The 20,107-nt window shown below is 46.0% G+C and overlaps 6 protein-coding genes across 6 annotated transcripts; 1 reads left to right on the top strand and 5 right to left on the bottom strand.

Moving 5' to 3' along the window:
- Window positions 1-3,438: 3,438 nt before the first annotated feature.
- BJ212DRAFT_1247207 (uncharacterized protein) lies at window positions 3,439-3,894 on the bottom strand (the record flags this gene model as incomplete). Its single annotated transcript, XM_041329673.1, has 1 exon — window positions 3,439-3,894. A coding segment is annotated over one exon (456 nt), but the record flags the coding sequence as incomplete, so codon positions are not given.
- Window positions 3,895-10,824: 6,930 nt separating this feature from the next.
- Window positions 10,825-12,777, bottom strand: BJ212DRAFT_1372141 (uncharacterized protein). The gene is made up of 3 exons (XM_041336323.1): window positions 12,638-12,777; window positions 11,610-12,560; window positions 10,825-11,553 (listed from the first exon to the last, which is right to left on the bottom strand). Exons 1-3 carry the CDS (start codon window positions 12,674-12,676, stop codon window positions 11,317-11,319), a joined length of 1,227 nt encoding a protein of 408 aa, XP_041190484.1. The 5' UTR covers window positions 12,677-12,777; the 3' UTR covers window positions 10,825-11,316.
- A 971-nt stretch (window positions 12,778-13,748) lies between these two features.
- On the bottom strand, window positions 13,749-14,311 carry BJ212DRAFT_1372137 (uncharacterized protein). The gene is made up of 2 exons (XM_041336322.1): window positions 14,095-14,311; window positions 13,749-14,043 (listed from the first exon to the last, which is right to left on the bottom strand). The coding sequence occupies exons 1-2, from the start codon at window positions 14,130-14,132 to the stop codon at window positions 13,914-13,916; spliced, it is 168 nt and encodes a 55-aa protein (XP_041190483.1). The 5' UTR covers window positions 14,133-14,311; the 3' UTR covers window positions 13,749-13,913.
- BJ212DRAFT_1372132 (general substrate transporter) lies at window positions 14,095-16,923 on the bottom strand. Its single transcript, XM_041336321.1, has 23 exons — window positions 16,770-16,923; window positions 16,682-16,715; window positions 16,598-16,629; window positions 16,537-16,548; window positions 16,433-16,491; window positions 16,360-16,383; window positions 16,150-16,301; window positions 15,988-16,101; window positions 15,921-15,938; window positions 15,848-15,860; window positions 15,658-15,794; window positions 15,560-15,610; window positions 15,327-15,503; window positions 15,263-15,270; window positions 15,181-15,210; window positions 15,100-15,128; window positions 14,950-15,049; window positions 14,801-14,896; window positions 14,720-14,737; window positions 14,666-14,670; window positions 14,370-14,611; window positions 14,175-14,311; window positions 14,095-14,117 (listed from the first exon to the last, which is right to left on the bottom strand). Exons 1-21 carry the CDS (start codon window positions 16,852-16,854, stop codon window positions 14,582-14,584), a joined length of 1,224 nt encoding a protein of 407 aa, XP_041190482.1. The 5' UTR covers window positions 16,855-16,923; the 3' UTR covers window positions 14,095-14,117; window positions 14,175-14,311; window positions 14,370-14,581.
- A 541-nt stretch (window positions 16,924-17,464) lies between these two features.
- On the bottom strand, window positions 17,465-17,702 carry BJ212DRAFT_1483371 (uncharacterized protein; the record flags this gene model as incomplete). Its single annotated transcript, XM_041340602.1, has 2 exons — window positions 17,465-17,582; window positions 17,635-17,702. 2 exons carry the CDS (start codon window positions 17,700-17,702, stop codon window positions 17,465-17,467), a joined length of 186 nt encoding a protein of 61 aa, XP_041190481.1.
- Window positions 17,703-19,249: 1,547 nt separating this feature from the next.
- On the top strand, window positions 19,250-19,785 carry BJ212DRAFT_478098 (uncharacterized protein). Its single transcript, XM_041343303.1, has one exon. The coding sequence runs from the start codon at window positions 19,367-19,369 to the stop codon at window positions 19,649-19,651; it is 285 nt and encodes a 94-aa protein (XP_041190480.1). The 5' UTR covers window positions 19,250-19,366; the 3' UTR covers window positions 19,652-19,785.
- Window positions 19,786-20,107: the final 322 nt, after the last annotated feature.

Genomic DNA, 20,107 nt, shown 5'->3' with positions numbered 1-20,107 from the left:
CTTGAGAGACATACCAGTGCTGTTTTGTCTAACTTGAATTCCACATGATGTTCCTCACTCCATTGTAATGTGCCTCCTCATTTCTCCATCATCCTAGTTAGCTTGTTGTTCGCCTCTTCATATGATTCGCCTTTTGCTATCAGAGCGACGTTGTCTATAAATCCTAGTGTTAAGAACCATGCTCAAAGGAGAGAGAGACTGACTCAGAGGGGCTTGGCCTCAGCTCATACACTGTGCCCCTTACCCGAGTATGTGCCCTTCATTTCATATGAGGTCTGATGATGGTCTGACAAAGTCCAGAGGACTTCCAGAGGCTGGCTACTCTGCTGGAGAGTGCTAGAGGACTTCCGGAGGAGCGTGGGAAACGTCCAGAGGAGCGCAGGAGAGTTCCAGAGGAACACAGGAAGTGCTCAGGAGAGTCCCCACTGCAAGGTAATACTTCTACAGGAAACAGGATGGAAGGATAGGAGGTCTGAAGGTCCAGAGGACAGGAGGACAGGAGGACAGGAGGGCAGGAGGACAGGAGGACAGGAGGACAGGATGTCCAGAGGTATGAAGGACAGGATGTCTGAAGGACAGGAGGATAGGATGTCCAGAGGTATGAAGGACAGGATGTCTGAAGGACAGGAGGATAGGATGTCCAAGGGTTAGGAGGATGGAATGTCCAAAGGTATGGAGGGCGGAACATCCGAAGGACAGGATGCCCAGAGGTACAAGGGACAGGAGGTCCGGAAGGAATAGGGGCTACATCGGATGAAGTCCAATGTAGAAACAAACAGAGGTAGACTACCCTAAGGTAGAGTTGGAGAGACAGGGATTGGACCTAAGTCCAGAAAGAGGGTAAGTACCGGAAAGGCGGAGCTCTGACCTAGGGAATCAATCCCTAGGCCTGATGGTAGGACAGACTTAGGTGGAACAAAGTCTGAGAGAGGATTGGGCAAGTCTAAGTTGATATTCAAACTAAGGAAACTACAGGAGTATCTACAGGGGTTATATACTGGAGAATATCTGAGGGGATCAATAAGCAAAGGAGCAGGGCTATGTACGAGCATGTGGAAACACATTAGTAAGTAAGATGGAACATAAGTAAATGAACTTGGAGATGAAGACTCGTACAAGGATCAATAAGCAAGATGGAAGAAAAGGTAACTGAAAGCTGGAAAGGTAGAGATGCCTAAATGGGGATAGGCGCAGGATCTCGGACAGAGGGTGGGAATAGGTCCGGAGTTAATATCCGGAGGTCCGGAGATCTGGGGATCCAGAAGACAAGGTGGATACAGGACCAGAATACAAGAAGGTGGATATAGTCTGGAATCCGAGATGAGGTGAAGTCTGGATGTCTTGCTGGATGGAGTGCACATAGGGTGGACAGGATAGGGTTGTACGGATCAGGCTAGCAGTGAGGATCTGGAGGTCCGGAGCTCAGGGGTAAATCAGGAGCAGAGTCGATCCTGCTGAGGTGTGGAGCACAGTGGGAGGGGATCTGGGAATGAGCTGGATATGAAGTGGGGTCCGGATGTAGGCTCGGAAGGCGTGGGAATATGATGGAACGTGGGTCTGGATTGTGGGATATGACAGGAGGAGGATAAATATAGTTAGGGTCTATGTGGTCATTAGCTGGGGGAGGTTTGAAAAAGACTTCATATAGTAGTTCACTTTTCCTGTCATTATTTTGAGGTGTATGTTGTTGATTATTTTCTGGGTCCTTGAGCGTGGCAATTCTTGTGTGCATCTGGTCTTCTGGGTTGCTTGCTGCATAATGGTGAAAGTTCCACACTCCAGATGGGGTCATTGTTTCCAGCCATTTGGTCCAGTGAGATTCCTTTGCCTTCCTGATGCTTTCCAAAAAGGTGTTACATGCTTTGCAGTACTGCTTGTGGATTGGGTCGTTTCTGTACACTAGTTTAGCTCTTGATTTGTGGCCTAATTTATGTACTTTCTTTCGCTCTATGTCTAAACTTTTTGACCACCATTGTTTTGCATATGGTGATGGTTTCAACTTCAGGACATTCATATCTACTACCTTTGCAATAATGGTGGTGAGGTTGTCGAAGGCCTCCTCAAACTGAGCTTTCATCATGATCTTGATTGGTGGCAAGATGTTGCTGAGATCAGTTGCTAGTGCCTTGTTTATTTCGTCCCATTCTGCTTCTCTGTAATTGTGGTGTGGTATACAGTTGATGCATTCTGGTTGCAATTCTAGCAAGCTTATGATAGGAAAGTGGTCAGTGATGACTGGTCTTAGGTGGTACTCAACGTCGCATGCCATGAAAGTGTGTTGGAGTTGGGCCAAACAGAAAACATTGTCTGGTCTCATGAGGTTCTTGGTGGATGATGCTTCCAGTGTGGCGATTCCCGAAGGTAGTACTTGGACTAAATTGTACAGTGCAAGAAGATTGATTAGTACACCTGCAGCGTCTAGGTTCACCGCAGTGAATAGATGTCCATTTGATGTAAGCTCCCACATTGGGTGGTGGTGGTTGAAATCGCCTAGCCAAATTATATGTTCATTATTTAGGTCCTCCTCGCCTTGAGCGAGTTGGTGAGGGTTTGCACAATGTGCATTATGTTCAGTCTGCATGTGCCTTTCGAGGAAATGCAGGGTGCTGTCATGGTCGCAGGGATTGTATATATTGTAGACACGCACCTTTCTGAAGTCTCCCAATAATTCTATTGCCATGACATTTGTCGATTGAATTGGGATAGTATGCCACCTGTTCTTGGAGATCTTCTTGTTGATTAGCATTATCACCTGCATTCAGTTTTGATTCATGTGGTGTCCGGTTGGGTATATTACATCCCAGTAGCATTGAAGGCTAGAGGCATTAGCAAGATTCACAGGATTGAGAAAAGGTTCTTGTATACATGCCATATCAAATTTGTTGGGGTTGAGGTTCTTCAAGAGGTGTTCCCATGCATTGGAGGATTTGCAGAGGTTCTGTTGCCATATTTTGAAGTCAGTTCTCTGTTGACGTTGTGCTGTTGGGTCTTGTTGCATTAGTCCCAACCGCTGGCTGTGTTGCCATCTTGTGTGTAGTTGAGTGTTGAGAAGGAGTCTCTTGAGGCGGCAGATTGAGAGTGTTGAGGTTGAGTGTCTGGTGTGTCTTCTTGCTGTGTCCACATGTCTGTGAGGTGAGATTGGCTTCCTAATGGGATGTTGTTGGGGAATCTTGGGCGTTGCAGTTGTGGTTGGTTTGGTCTTGCTTTCATTGGTCTTGCGTCTCTCATTCTGTCTTGTTGCAGTGGGGGGAAGTTCTGGTTAGTTGGGGCTATGTGGTTGGTTTTACCTTCTTGCTGGTGCTCATCCCACTCATTGGGCTGTTCATCTATCTTCTCCCAGGTGAGTGGGTCCTCCATCGGGTAGAACCGATATTTCGATTCATCGTTGCATCTTTTGTGTGCATCCCACTTGCTGAGGAATGTTGGGCACACTCAGCTCCATGCTGCATGTCCCTTTATTTCGCAGTTAGCACAGTGATAGTTGTTGGGGTCATCTACCTTGCACGTTGCTGTGCGGTGTTGTTCCCCACACGTTCCGCAAATGTCAGCGTCCTTAGGGCAGTCTGTTGCCATGTGGCTGCCGTCAAAAGAATGGCATTTGAGGCATCTTGATGGTTCTGGTAGGAGTTTTTGTCCATAGACCCTTTTGCTGGCTACTGATAGTCCAAATTTGATGGTGTGATTCGCACTTTCCCTAGAATTGAAGGTTAGTATGATGTGAGCTGTTCTTTGATTCAGGTTGCATCTCACTATTGGTTTGATGTACTTAGCCTTCAGGATAGTTTTTGGGGTGAAAGCAGCCTTCTTCTTGATGTCGTCTATGGCTGCGGTAGATTCTGGGACAAATGAGATCGGTATGTTTTCCATAAGGACGTGGAATGTGCGGTTTTTGATGGTGACATTGGTGCCGAAACATTCCAAGAAGTTGCTGCGGTTTGTCGGAGTATTGAACCATTCTGTTGACTCCTTGGAGTTCAGTTCATATATGATGCCCCCATGAGGGAGTTTGCGTGCTGATATGAAGGTGAGGTCATCTGGAGTTGGGATGTCATCCTTGTTCATCATCTCAATGGCTAATTTTGCCTTGGTGACTAGCTGTGCCTCTGTGAGCTGTGTGGTGGCATCCTTGGGCATGAAGAGTGATCTTCTATCTATCAGGATCTGTCTAGTTTGGCCTTCATTGCATGAAAGAAGTTTTGTTAGTGGGCCTGGGATTGGCACTTTCACTGCCGCTGCATAAGATCTAGGTCCTTCAGACCTGTTGTGTACTACTTCTGCATCTGCATGGTTCTGAATCGCTTGTGTAGCACTCTTTGTGGCCTTATCTATTCCTTCAAGTGATTTGCTAAGATTAGTACGCACCTCTTTTACTGCCTCCTCTAATGCCTCCTTATGCTTATCTGTTGATTGCGCCAGTTCCTCCGCCTTCTCTACCATGATTGTTAGGGGGCTGCCTATGAGTGTTTCAATTTTGTTGATGATGTTGGTCATGTCCATCGAGCGTTCCACATCATACAAAACCATGGCGATAGCCCTGAGTATCTCAGCATGGGTAGAGCCTAGTCCTGCCGAGGCGCTGAATTCGAAGATTGCTGTTACTATTTGCTTGAGCATTGTTCCTGCCATTGGGAGAGCTAGGCCATGTGTGTTTAGGAGCTTTTTCGCTGTAATTATGTTAGTAATATCTGTTCTTATACTTGTACAGTGGCTCAAAAAACTGTCCACATATTTTTGCATTTTTTACTATTTACAATATTGTGTGAGAATACATAAAGACCTCAGTGACATGCTGATACCATATTGTAGTGCTGCTTCAGGGCTTTGGATTGAGCACCACATCGTGAGAATCAGAGGAGATATGGTGGAGATACAAGGCTTACAAAATCATGACTCATGTGGACAGTTTTTTGAGCACATATTAAAACTATATAAATCATCATTTATGACACCATAACAATTATGCCACCATTAAATAAATTATAAAGTGGTGTCATTATGTCATTTTAAAACCATATCTAACTATACAAACCAAAAATTTCCATATGTCATGGTTATATTCACCATGAAAGCCACCCCCCCTGCTCAAAGGGATAATATCCTCTCTCTTTCCTATTCTGGCCTCTCTGCTTGTCAAATTTCCTCTAGAACTGGAGTATCCAAGTCCACTGTGGCCAAGTTCATCAAAGAAAGTCACACAGGCAAGGAAAACTTCTGTGAAGGGCATCCATCCAAGCTCACCTCTACTGATAGGAGGGCTATTATTCAACATATCACTACAGGAAAGGCTGATAATGCTGTCCAGGTCACCTATTACATCAATTCCATCATCACATTCCCTGTCTCTTCACACACTGTGAGAAACATTCTCAAGACAGCTCATCTCAGGTCAGTAACAAGGAAGAAAAGGCTCTCCTCTCTATCACACATAAACAGAGATGACTAACCTTTGCCTTAGCCCATCAGAATTGGATTACATGGACTGGAAGCATGTTATATGATCATATAAGACCACAATAAATAGGATTGGGTCAGATGGCAAGGTGTATATGTGAAAAAAGAAGGGTCTAGTCCTCTCTGTTTATGTGTGATAGAGAGGAGAGCCTTTTCTTCCTTGTTACTGACCTGAGATGAGCTGTCTTGAGAATGTTTCTCACAGTGTGTGAAGAGACAGGGAATGTGATGATGGAATTGATGTAATAGGTGACCTGGACAGCATTATCAGCCTTTCCTGTAGTGATATGTTGAATAATAGCCCTCCTATCAGTAGAGGTGAGCTTGGATGGATGCCCTTCACAGAAGTTTTCCTTGCCTGTGTGACTTTCTTTGATGAACTTGGCCACAGTGGACTTGGATACTCCAGTTCTAGAGGAAATTTGACAAGCAGAGAGGCCAGAATAGGAAAGAGAGAGGATATTATCCCTTTGAGCAGGGGGGGTGGCTTTCATGGTGAATATAACCATGACATATGGAAATTTTTGGTTTGTATAGTTAGATATGGTTTTAAAATGACATAATGACACCACTTTATAATTTATTTAATGGTGGCATAATTGTTATGGTGTCATAAATGATGATTTATATAGTTTTAATATGTGCTCAAAAAACTGTCCACATGAGTCATGATTTTGTAAGCCTTGTATCTCCACCATATCTCCTCTGATTCTCACGATGTGGTGCTCAATCCAAAGCCCTGAAGCAGCACTACAATATGGTATCAGCATGTCACTGAGGTCTTTATGTATTCTCACACAATATTGTAAATAGTAAAAAATGCAAAAATATGTGGACAGTTTTTTGAGCCACTGTACCTTCTATATGTTCTTCAATTGACTTGCTGGTGGTGAGTAGCAGTTTGTTTGCTGTTGTTTTTCTGAGACGAGTGTTGCCCACCACTGGGGCTGTTGGGCTTGTGGATCCTGATGGAGCCATATCTGCTTTTGAGGACTGTTTTTGGGTTTTCTGAGGTTAGTTGGGTTTGATGTGAGTAGCTGGGTGGCGCCTTTTGGGCATCAAGAGCACTGTTGAGCGCAGGGCCTCAGTTGGTTTTCCGGGGGTCCTAGTCAGGGTGCCACTTGGAGGGTATGCACCTAGTACTAAGGAGATTGACCAGTACTCCAAGTCAGCCTGAACCGACAAGTATTTAGACTGCACAGATAAGCAGTTTAATCCACCTCAATCTTTCATAACAACACATAAGCACTTCTTCTGCAACAACTGACCACTCAGTGGAAATGGGCAATGTTAGGGTTAAATGCTGTGAATGAGTTTTAATAGGGAATGATGGATCACGTCAGAGCAGTACAAAGGGACCCTTCAGTGGCACATTATAATATGTGTATGAACAAAGTATTATTGAAAAGGGTTATTGTTGACAGCTGCAATGTACTCCACAGTATGTAATGTGCTTCATCTTGCAAAATGTCAAGTTAGATTGCATGAAGGTGTGAATTACAGAACTGTGTTACTTACCTCAGAGTAGGTACATAAACTTGAACCCAAGTATAACAGAGTACTAATCCTCACTTAAATCAATGACCACATGTTCCAACTTAACACATGAGGGCTTCTGGTCTCCACATGAGGATGAGCCAGTGGCTTTGATGGCACACAAATGCTGGAGTTCCAACTTCGAGAAAATTAGTTGAAAGAAAGAACACCACCAAAGTGAAAAGTCACCTCTAATTTTCTGATGTGTATGTCCATTGACTGATCGACTGGGATTGGTGAATTTGACATCCGTGGTACTATATTCATTGCCCACAGGTTGTCTGGGATTGGGGATTGGTGTGAGTTGGGAACACACATAGAAAGTTCACTATGACCCACCCAAAGAAGTATAGTTGAATATGAAGACAGTCACAGGATGGTCATCAAAATCACTTTTGTATGTTGTCTGTTCTTCTTGATCTGGTGCTTCTCTCCCAAAACTTAACCAAATGTCAATTATAGAAAGTGAGGCATGCAACAAAATGATACATACCCGACCTGATGAGAGCAACCTTTCTTCAAGCATTCATGTATCTTATCTTCATGCACACAAAGATTGTGCCCACTTGATTCAGCTGACTTCCTGGCCTTGATGAACATCCCTCTGTGCAACTTCATCACAATTTGACCAATGTCACCAGAATAATTGTTGAGCACTGAGTTGTCATCTGAAGTACAGTGTCAGAGGCAAACTCTGTACATTAGTTTACATGCTGACTGTTAAGAACCATGCTCAAGGGAGAGAGAGACTGACTCAGAGGGGCTTGGCCTCAGCCCATACACTGTGCCCCTTACCCGAGTATGTGCCCTTCATTTCAGAGGAAGTCCAATGATGGTCTGACAAAGTCTGGAGGACTTCTGGAGGCTGGTTACTCTGGTGGAGAGTGTGGGAGGACTTCCGGAGGAGCATGGGAAATGTCTGGAGGAGCATGGGAGAGTTCTGGAGGAATGCAGGAAGTGCTCAGGAGAGTTCCCACTGCATAGTAATACTTCTACAGGAAAACAGGATGGAAGGACAAGATGTCCAGAGGTCCAGAGTATGGAGGACAGGAGGTCCAAAGGTACAGAGGGCAGAACATCCAAAGGTATGGAAGACAGGAGGTCCGGAGGTCCAGAAGGAATAGGGGCTACATTGGATGAAGTCCAATGCAGAAGCAAACAGAGGTAGACTACCCTAAGGTAGAGTCAGAGGGACAGGAAGTGGACCTAAGTCCAGAAAGAGGGTAAGTGCCAGAAAGGCAAGACTCCAGCCTAGGGAAGCAATCCCTAGACTTGGGACAGAGACATAGGGGACAAATCCGAAGGTCCAGAATTCCAGCCTAGGGAGTCCATCCCTAGGCCTTATGGAAAAGGACAAACTCAGATGGACTGAAGTCCAGAAGAAGATTGGGCAAGTCTAAGGTGAGAGAGCAGGAACTAAGATGATATTCAGACTGAGGACTCTACTGTAGTTGTACAGGGGTTATATACTGGAGGCTATCTGAGAGGATCAGTAAGCAAAGGAGTAAGGTTATGTATGAGCATGCGGAAACACATTGGTAAGTAAGATGGAACATGAGTAAATGAACTCGGAGATGAAACTAGTACAAGGATCAATCAGCAAGACAGAAACAGAGATAACCGAGAACCAGAAAGGCGGAGATGCCTAAATGGGGATAGGTGCAGGATCTTGGATAGAGGGTGGGAATAGGTCCGGAGATAGTAACAGTTAATATTCAGAGGTCTGGAGATCTGGGGATCCGGAAGGCAGGGCAGAAACAGGACTGAGATATGTGAGGTGGTGGATGTAGTCCAGAATCCAAGAGGAGGTAAAGTCTGGATGTCTTGCTGGACAGAATGTGCATAGGGTGGACAGGATAGGGGATCCAGGAATGAGTCGGATATGGGGTCTGGAAATAGGTCCAGAAAGCGTGGGAATATGATGGGATCTATGTCTGGCATACAGGATATGACACTGACCAGTAAAGTCAATGTTTATGAACATTAATTCTCTGCTCATTGTTCCGTCAGAAAAAATGCAGTCATATTCCAACATACCTGTCCAGGGCGGGAGCACAACCCATGGAGGACATTCATGACCATCCACAAAGGCAAATGACTTGATACCTGGGTACTGCAGCTCTGAAACCTCCCCCCTGATTTTGAATTTCTTAGGGGGCATGTAAGTTTTTCATTGGGACATAAGTATGATGAATACTATACCTTGCCTGCCTCCAAGGGGATCCAACAAGATATTGCATTCTCTTCCTCCATTCTGGACTCAACTATTTTATATTCCAGTAGTGGCTTGCAGTAGTGGCTTGTTGTCGATGAATACCGAAGCAGAAAATTGACCCAAAATCATGATGTATAGTGGTTAGTTATTTAAGAACCCTGTGAGTGTGAATGATGTAGACCACTAGTTGGATGTATATAGGGACTGCACAAAGGCTACTTATACTGCAAACACTAAGGGTCCTCAGGTATGGATTGGCTGAACAATTATGTGAAGACAGATGCTGAAGGGAGTGGCATCACATAAAGTAGAATGGAGAGAAAAAGGGTACAAAAATTTGAGTGAGCGGCAGTACGAACAGGTCCAGCATCGACAGAATAACGAGAGTCACATAGTGGTACTGACAGATTCTAGAGTGGTGAACTGAGAATGGGGTGACGGTGGCAAGAAAAGGGACTGAGGGTCGTGCGGGTCAGTAATGACAAAGGATAAGCGCTGAAATGGAGGCAGGGACCGTGCTGGTTGACGACGACGGTAAGTTGATGTGGTGGTCGCGGTAAGCGTTGAAACGGAGAAAGAACTGAATCAGTGTGCTAACGCAAATATTGATTACTATACCCAAAATTCGTATCAGGCTTTTACCGAGCATTACAGACAACAGAGGAGCTCAAAGTTAAAACGCCCAACCTAAGGTACGCAAATGTTTAGGTATGAGAGAAGGTTTAGGAATAAGTTATAACATATGAAAAGGTTCAAATATGCTGCAGCGCTAAGGATTAGGGAGACAGATTTCGGCGCTTCGCGTCTAGCTTATCTCATCAGTTCCTTACCAGCCAATGAAAATCGTTCATCATTCATACTCCTGTCTATTAACTAGGTTAGCACTCATCTCAGTCACGAGGTTGGACGTTTTAACTTCAGTCTTTATGTGCCTATAACGACTATACGCCATGGGTCCCAGTCAACACGCACTGAAATCGGCTGTGGATTCCGGACTTCAACACAGAGTTCCAAGTCAGCGTTTCGAGACGAATACGAGGTACGAGGATGCTGACCCCCTTCCTCCAAGGAGGTTCCCGGACATGTTCAACTATCTTCCGATTGAGAGACCGGCCGGAGGAGACTATCCGCTGATGCCTGTAAGCCCATTTCAGTCTCACACACAATTTATATCTCTCACAAGTGTCCTACCACCATGCCTCTTTGGCAGATTTGTTTGGCATCTCATATCAGGTAGTATTAATTCACGCCTGTGCTGTTCTCTAAGAAACCGGGACCCTGGCCTGTATGTATTTATGGTACCAGGTCACATGTACGCACCGCTCATAATCCTACTAGTACCAGCGTTGGAGTCGGATCCATACGTAGTAATATATCATCACACATCCGGGAAATGTGGGGTGCATCCTTCATCGTTCTGTTCTGCAAGATTCCAAGTTTAAGATACACGACGGCTCCCCCACGACTTAAGGTTTTGACTCGGAGGTGCCGACTTCCCGCGAGGCTACACGATTAGAACTCGTAAGCTTCGCGCAGCCGATCAGAAGCCGGTGGCAAAAAGGTACTTGTAAAGCCCGTACATGGAAGAAAGCGAACTTCGAGGAGAGGTCACCTGTTTCCGACGGCCTCGCAAATAATTGAATTCAAATATTGTGGGAAGGGCATGTGTTTTGTGTCCACTTCGAGGCTGCTTTGATTCCCTTTCGGGACATGACCATACAGATACTGTGACAGATGACCCCGCAGAAATGACTCGGATAACAGCACTACAATTGATTAGTTGGAGCTTCAGAATAGCGCTGGTACAACATAAAAGCGAAGATAAGCACCAGATGGCTACGAAAGATACAACATGAATGAGTCCTTGCCTGCGTGCCAAAGACACAACAGAAAAATAGTATAAAAATATGCCAGCGGACGAATGTGAAGAAGTCGAGGTTGTTCTGAAGGGCGTGGCACGGGCCAAAGGACACCATGGAACTACGTGAAGCAGGGGGGTAGGCATAGTGCTACGAGTGGTGGTGAATGCAAAAACAATTACACGAACTTCTTTTTTAGGGTACAGTGTCCGCTGGTGTCTATTCATCCTCTCCGATGTCGGGGAACGCGATTAATTAGTACATGCTCTGTGGTACCATGGGGGCCGAGTTCGTAAGCATGCTCTCCGTCGATATCTGTCGTTCATGCTGGTATATACGCGGGAGAGTTCGTCCCACGGCGCGCACCGACCATGGATAGAGTGTCGTTAGGTCAGGGTTGGCAGGATAGGTGAAACTCTCCGTAGACGTATTTCTACTATGTGAAACAGAACTGTACATTGGAGGGGCAGGCGAGTTAGAGTGGGTAGCTCCCTGAGTAATACAAGTTAGTGAGAATACACACATGACGACCGACATTCAGGACTTACCGGGGTGTAGGAACTTTGTTGAATATAAGTTGTTGGTGCGGTTGTCATGGTCCGCAAATTAGATGTCGAATATGGACCTTCGACTGCACTGTATTCCGGTGCAGCCGTTCTGGCTGATGTAGGAACTGATACAGGGAGTGCAGGTACTGCAACACCTTCGTGATATGTCGGACTCATTGGTGTTGCTGAGTGTGTAGAGAAATCAGGATCACCAATTTGGATTACCCCAGTATAAATCCCTCGACTGGGGTCACCCTCGTCATCACTCGTTTGTTCATGCACCGGTGCAAGACTGCTCATCCATCTTTGTCTCGCTTCAAGGCTTTGGCTGTTGAGCGATCCATCCTCGTGTCCCACAGTACTACTCTCATCGGGACCCTCTACCACCCAGCAACGGCTTGGTACTTTTGGCTTGACCTCTCGAGGACCCACACCAAAAAGACGCCACCATCGCCATAACCGCCGCTCAGGTCGCCGAGAACCCCCAGGTACCGGCCCGTGAGAAGGATCAGAATGATATCCGTTGGTCGGCGGGAAAGAGAATTCGATGGAGTTTCTTAGTGGTGTTTGTGAATCAGTCGAGTCCGACCGAACATACGAGTGAAATCTTCGTATGTGACGCGGAGTGTCCATGGACTCATCCAGCGTAACGGGCATGCTAGTGTGCTGCACTCGACGATGGTATTGAGGCATGAAGATCTTGGAAAACCTCGAGATGGATGCATCTCGAACCCGGCGAAAGTGGTGTGTGAAATGGTGTGACCATCTGTACCACATGAGGTATGCAGCAAAGATGATAATGAGTGCAACGCCAACAATTATCGGGGTTGTTATCTGCATAGCACTCCAATCTGAGTCATTGTCGTTATCACTGCCGTTGGTAGCACGAGACTGTATTGGATGTTTCAGCCTCGCCGCCAGAAACTGACAACGGACACTCACGGAGAGAACCTGATAAGTAGCAAGGTAGGGCAATAATGCGATGGTGTTGTCAAAAAGCTTCCGTTCGTGAATTGATGAGTGCTTACCTGGTGCTGGAGCTGGGCTCGAGACGGGATGAAAACCATGACATCAAATTTGACTCAAAATCGCGAGTGAGAGGGAGAAAGAATGCGGGGATGCAGCGATATTATCTTACAGGATCATGAGCGCCAGCTGCTTACTGACCGCTAGCAAGCATATTTCTGGCACATATTGCTACCGCTGATGTATTTCACGGAATCAAATAATTATTCCGTGCCTTATAGATCAATATTTCGAATAACACTGACAAGTGCCTGATGGGCTCATAATTTACCAACTTACAATAATCATTAATGTAACATTGATCATTGATCAGACTGGAAACACCCTAATCATGTTTTGAAGGACTAGATATCTCGAGGCAGAGGCCAGTACTCAGTCCTTAAGTTACTCGATGTACTAGTACTATTCGAGCTTCACAGCGGCCCTAGCCATATGCTATGACTTAAGCACATGGTGGTGTCGGTCATCTATTAGTTGAACCGGAGTGAATTGTGTTCTATAGCTACGTAAGCGAGAGGAACTAACTTGAGTTTTGAGACACCGCTTTCTTACTTGTTGCCGTGACCACAAATTCGACTACTCGACAACCTATGCTCGTCGTTTTTAATGACTCTTTTGTGCCTGCCACTCCCTCAGGAACCTCGAAGCGCGTCTTGCACCATAATATGTATTAAGATAAGTTTGTTCTGCAACATCAACTCACGCCAATTTGAAACTGTTCGACGACTCTTGACTGTCTATCCTTAGTAGGCTGCTGGTACTCACCCGGCCTGACAGCTTTCGTTATACTTTTCTTAGGTTCGGAACGATGTTTTGGCCAAACACGAGGAACGACTATCTTCCTTCGTTTATAAAGGGCTGTCTAGGAGAGACTAGGTAAACACTCACCTACTCTCAGTTCTTTCGTTATACAGAATCGGATAATTTATGGACTACAGTCTATCTGGCTCCCTTATCGTTTGCAAAACTTGTCTCCACACATAGAATCGCCGGAATGTTCAAATGTCCAAGGATGACACTGCGCGAGAAATGCCTGACAGTGACGTCGGCAAGATTGTTGAACATTTTTGACAACCGATCAACAATTTATTGCGTAAAATCACACAGCAAATGTTGTGACCATTTATCCACTTCAACTTCACAAGCGCAGGGTACACTACTACATCGTCGGATTGTATTTCAAACATTACTATCATGAAGATTGGGAACAATAAAAGGCATGCAAGTAGATCAAATCTCATAATGTCGCCCAATCCAACTCGGATGGGCTTACGGAGATTAATCCGTCATAGCAATTGCAAAATCTGACTTCGTGTCTTTCTCTTCTGTGCTGATGCGGTGCGTGAGACCTGCATGCGCAGCAGCCTTGCCATGAATCTGGGTCACGCCTTCCTCACCATCGAAAATGCTGTAGAGAAGCTGTGAATATAAATTTGCAATCATCATCACTGTAACATACGCGGCAGTTTCCTCGAGAGTGCGCTGACGAGACCTCATTAGCCGATGATCATGTATGAACAATAAAAACGTTATAATCACGTTCTTGGTCTCAACGATGAAGAGGTAGCAGAATACAAGTTCGAAGCACAGCCAGGCGATGTACACCAGCTGACATAGAACATTGGATGAATGGAGACATGTCAGACAGCTCACGTACGTAGTACTTCCACTGCAGACTAAGTGTCGAATTCGATGTCAGCAGATGCAGGGAATAGATTCATATTTGAGACGTACGCTTCAAGGGCAATGGGGTTGACATATCTGCGAATGTGAGTGGACCTTTAAACGGACAAAGAGCTTGAACCATACTGGTTGAAGATCAGAGCCAAAGTCATCATGAAGTTGGCCACCATAAAACCCTTGGCACGGATGGGATACGGGAAAATTTCGATGGGGTATCTTGTAGAATAATTCACGACGAGTCTCACTCCAGAAGTTTACATGACTCACGACGCAAGGAGAGGTGGAAATGCAATCTAATATTACCTGATTTCAGCTAGGATGAAGATGCATCAGTTAGAAAGACGAACGTTGTCTGTATAAACGTGAATAGGTTAATAACACAAGAGTAATAGACTACTCACAAGATGTGTAGAACAGGACTGTATTTGAAAATTCGAGAACTTGTCAGCTCCGGACGTAATCAGCTCCTATGCACTACTCACAAATGAAACCAACGACTGCATTGCCAGCCGCGATGCTACCGGTGCTTTGGTGGATGGAGAAGCAGATCGTCTGCGCGGTCCAGAAGACGACCATACCTAACAGCTTAAATCAGCCAGTTATATTTATATGCTCGAGGACCATGGCTGACCGGTGCAAGATATGAGGAGCAGTGGCCGTCGACCCACACGGGTACAGTTAAAGCCAGCAATGATGGTAACAAAGAAGTTGTAGGTATTGAGGGAACCGTTCTAGAAATTTTCGTGAACGAGCGAGCATTACGCACTTCTTCTAAACCTACAAGCAGCAACTGGGTTTTCGGGTTCGTAACTACACAGGAATGATCACTTGGCCTGTATGTGTCAAGCCACGACTCACTTACTTCCAATTGCAATGAGAACCTTGTTCAAATCTGTCGATCCAACCATGAGCATTCACGCCGTGCATCAATGAAGCTAACTTACAGTAAGCGCTGAAAATCAACGAGTGTCAGAATCATGTCTCTTACGAGATAGCATTCGAACCTACATCAAACCATTCCCAGACCACTGAGAGAAGACAACAATCGCGATGGCAAGACGCAAACGCTTTCGGTTTCCAGGAGTTTTGATCAAACTCAGCCAGCCAACATTACCAGCTACTTCCCGATCAAAAGCAATGGCAGCCTTGATTTCTTCCAATTCGTACTGCACAAGAGGATCTTGTCTGCACGATAGGCTTAATTTACGCGCTGATACCACAAGGAAATGAATCACACTCACGCATTGCCATTTGCATGATAGTAAGCGAGAACCTGGAGGGCACGCTCCTCCCTTTACACACATCAGACCTGTTACATTTCGAGGAGAGACATACTCACTTTCCCTTGCTCACGAGCCAACGTGGTGACTCGGGGACGAACCAGATCAATAAGACTTGTATCATAGATGAAACGCCTTGGAGTGCAGAAGGAATTCTCCAAGCCCAACTGCTCTGGATGGTGAATGTGCCGTAAGTCTACGAAGAGTATCACTTTAGTTTTTTTTTGGCTTCGAATGTCAAAAACTAACACTCCATGCCGCACTAAGCGGTGACAACTGGTGAGCTGGCATGAAAGCGAAATCTGTGTTGCGAAGAACTTACACGATGCTCCCAAGGAACCTGAAGGATGATGAGAATACATCCGAGCGAAAATACCAGAACAGCTTACCATAATGAGACATACATTGAACTTGCCTGATTGCGGTGAGAAGGGTATGCAACCTCATGGACAAGGAGTGGAGCAGCAGAGGCAGCGAATGTCTGACCGAAACCGATTAAGAAACTGCGGAAATAAGTCAGCAGTGACTTTTGCGAGCTATTTGCTGCCTACCGTGCTCCAATAAACATCTGCACAGAATTACTAGCAGTCTGGATCACGGTGGCGACAACCATCACACTTGCACCAAATGTAATCGAGAAGCGCCGACCCATGCCATCAGACATGTAAGGCGCAAACGGGTAAGCACATAAGGTCCCAATGTTCTAAAGTCATCCTGCAGTTAGCCAATCTCGTCGATCGCTATCATTAAGATTAGCTTACTTGAATAGCATTGAGCAATCCAAGCTTGCCAGCAGATGAGTACGGTTTAATCAACGTAAAGCAGTAGACACACCTTCCCACCAGCAGGATTACCAAACGCTTGATTCCACTGCGTCAAAGATTGCAGACCGTCTGTTCCGCGTTTAGAATGTCGTCTTGAAAATCACAGTCACGTACTCATCATGCTACCTAAATGCTTTATGGAAGGCTTGTCAATAACTCAAGACATGGAACTCACCGTCAAAGCCATATGTGTAGGACGTAACAAACCTGTCAGGGTTAAGCTAATTGAGTGTACATTAGTATGTGTTCTGGAACTTGCATGATACTGATCCAGAAGTTCAGTATGATAAGGCCTATTGTGTTATCAGTACTTTCATTCTCTATTCATACTCCTTTGAGGAACGTACGCCTGTTCCTGTACCATGGCCTCGAATCAATAAGGTGAGTGTAGGCAGCAGAGCCTTCGGTGATGACAGTGGGACTAGCACCCATGGTTCGTTGTCAAGTCGAGGGAGTGCAACGAGACGACGATTAAATAGTGATCTGGTCGTATGTTTTAGGTCCCTTGACACCCTTGACATCCCTGACATCCAGAATGAGCGCTCTAACGCTTGAGCGATCAGGTGGTGAGCACGATAATAACGAAACAACGCGTGCAGCATGTTCAAGCCAGAGAACTCAGAGCTCTGGTATGGCGAGGATTGACCTGCTCTCTTGCTCCCCGGTGTTGTCGATCCGCCAAAAACGAAACTTAGGAGAGGACTGACAGATAAGTCGACAAACGTTGACTGTCGCGTCGGCGTAAACTATTCGGCGGTCGGGCCGGCAACGTATGGAGTCATTTGGTGGCTGGATGGCAAGCTATCCCAATCTCGCAGTCTCGAGAGGGCACAAAACTTTGTTCTCCGCGTGCCTCGCCGTGGCGTTTGCATGTCCGTGAGATTGATCCAAAACCGACCACATTCGTAATTGGTCGTAAAGCATCACTATTGACATGAAGATGAAGATTGGGAAGGATGAGAATGGGGGACAAGTAGATCAAATCCTTGGTGATGTTACCCATTCCGCCTCATATGTGCCGAGTCTGTCAGGAACAGGTTGCTTAATTCGTAGCGACTTCAGACTGCAATTTCGTCTCTTTCTCTTTGATGTCGTCCACACGGTGCATGGGGCCTGCATGTGCGGCAGTCTGGCCCATTCCTTCCTGACCATCGAAGATGCTGAGGAAGAAGTTGTGAGTAGAGAAACGTAGTCGTGATCAGAGTGACGTACGCAGCAGTTTCTTCGAGAGTGCGCCAATTGATAACAAAAACGAGCGGACGACCTATAGATCCCATCATGTTCAGGTCAGAAAATCCAGAGCTTCGGTATAGCAAACTCAGGCTATTTAACAAAAAGACAGACGGAGTAATTGTGACATACTTTGCAATGTAACAGACTGTGACAAAGTTGAAACCAACCCCGTCAAGATGCGATATAACAGGAGATAACACGAAACTCTCACCGTCGTTGGTGTATCATAGAATCATCTAGTCGAGGTCGACCGTCGCGCAGCGGTGTTGACTTGGTAATTTGGCACTTGTAACTTCCGAGTCAGGGATGGCAATAACCTCATTTCCCCTACGAACGTCCAGAGACTTTCACACTTTCGAAGTGTTTTGTCCCTATAACATGATACTTACATGATCTGCAAGGAAATATCCTGGGGAGAAGCTCATGTTCCACAGACCACACGAACATTTGATGTCCTATTCAGTCTCGGTGCTCGAGAAACTTAACACAGCCAGAACCTCAATGATCAGGGGGCCTCAAATCTAACTCAAAATCTGGCTTACTGTAAGCGCTGTCCTGCGGAACGAGTACGAGCACTCAGAGTCAGTGAAACGAGATTTACATAAAAAGATCTTACCAAACACTGCTAGTGTTGATGTAAATATCGCATAATTATTTACGTAATCATATAATAGCTTCCTCGACGCTTGAGATGTCCGACATTCATCCCTATGCTGGTACTGTGGCACCAGGTGAACAGCTTTACTGTGAACTCATTTAACAGCGGTTTGAAAGCCGCTGTCCCAACGCTACAGTACCAATATCTGTGTTATAATCCTACTAATCTGTTCAAACTCCCATCACGCCATACTTCTCGTCGCACACTTGGTCAGTCAATTGTCTCGACCTACCTAGCTGTGTCTGCGTGAACCTGCGTGAACTCGAATGGTTGGAGCGGGTCAGGGCTCTGAAGGAACACCTTGTCAAGTCCGATGACATGGCACTATTCGCGATCCGGCAGGACATTTTGTTCCTCCCCTCCATTTCTGAGTCGATGGTTCTTGACCATTGTGGCGCTGCTACATGTGCACCCTCTTCCCAGACCAGCACTATCATATTCACAGGCCTGGATAATGAACAACAGCTGAGATTTATTTCTGTTCCATTCTCTGGTCTGCGACGAATTTGTATCAGGCGCCAGGGGTCCAGCCATGTGGTTGTGGTAAGTCGCTTTATGAGGTTCTAGCTTTCTTTAGATCATTCCGTGGCTGTAGTAATGGTGGTGTAGGGGAGGGGGTGATCTTCATTCCAGAACTACATGTGTCTAGAACCACACACGCCAATTGAAGTTGGACAGTACCGTGCAGTGAGGCCAATTCTAGCGTCATGCGCCATTCTGACACAATGTCTTTTTGTGCTCGGCAGTGCATCGACGCGTGCTCTTCGAGCAAGGATCTGCATGTCTCCGCGTATTGAAAAAACTGTACCTAACCGATGATGCCTTTCTTGTCGGCTGTCTCAAGCAAGCTTGACATGTTGCGCTCCGATGACCCGTTGTTGGTGAATATACACATAACGATATCCTCATGATCTTTGTGACCATATTTCATCTCGGATCTAGAATAACCAATCTAGACCCCGTGGAAGATCACGGGTTCCGCAACCCTACAGGCCACACATTAGTACTAGGGTCAGGAACAAGTCAAGTGCGGACCGAAGTTAGGTGGAAGAGATGGCAAGCCGTTCCAGCCTCGTGTTTTTGAGGTGTGATATGAACTTAGTTCACCAGTGGTCACGGTGGCGTTCGCATACCCGCGGGATCGATCCCAGGACTGATCACTGCCATATCTGTTGGCTGTTGCCAAGTGTCTCAGTGGTATGGCTGGACAATACCCCTCATTTAGAACCCTTTCCTACTGATTCTTCTCCGCAGCCGTTACATCAATTTAATCCCCCACGGAGCTGTTCTCGAGGTCTTCCAGGTCCCCAAATGACCAGCTGGCAACTGGGCCGGTGACCTTTGGAGTCCGTGTTTCCAATAATCCCAATGTAGTGCGCTTAGTCACACTTTTTTCCACGGGCCCTCTATTACTTACATGCTTTCGGTTTTCAATACGCATGCCATGGCACCCTTGGCGATAATCACCGTCCAGCCTCGTGTGAGTACGTTCTGAGCTCATTAAGTATATTACCAGCACGGGCTCTTTGCTTCTTACCTTCATCATCCGCCATCAATCATGGCGCCGCCGCCTCCACCGCCCATGTGCTTTCCTTTCACAAATCGCTCACGAACTCGCGAAGCCAGCCCTCTCATAATCCGTACAGACTCGGAAAAATCTTATGCGTCGTCTCAGATGTCCGAGAGCCGTTCCAATCGTTCTGAGCGGTCCGACAACAATTCCCATCGTTCGTCTCAGAAGTCTGACAACCATTCCAATCGTTCGAAACGATCGCATAATTCCACACGCTTGCA

The sequence above is a fragment of the Suillus subaureus genome (assembly GCF_016647635.1).
Source record: "Suillus subaureus strain MN1 chromosome Unknown BJ212scaffold_27, whole genome shotgun sequence".
Classification (NCBI taxonomy): domain Eukaryota; kingdom Fungi; phylum Basidiomycota; class Agaricomycetes; order Boletales; family Suillaceae; genus Suillus; species Suillus subaureus.
Note: the sequence above shows the minus strand (reverse complement) of the source record. Positions and strands in the feature narration are given on the sequence as shown.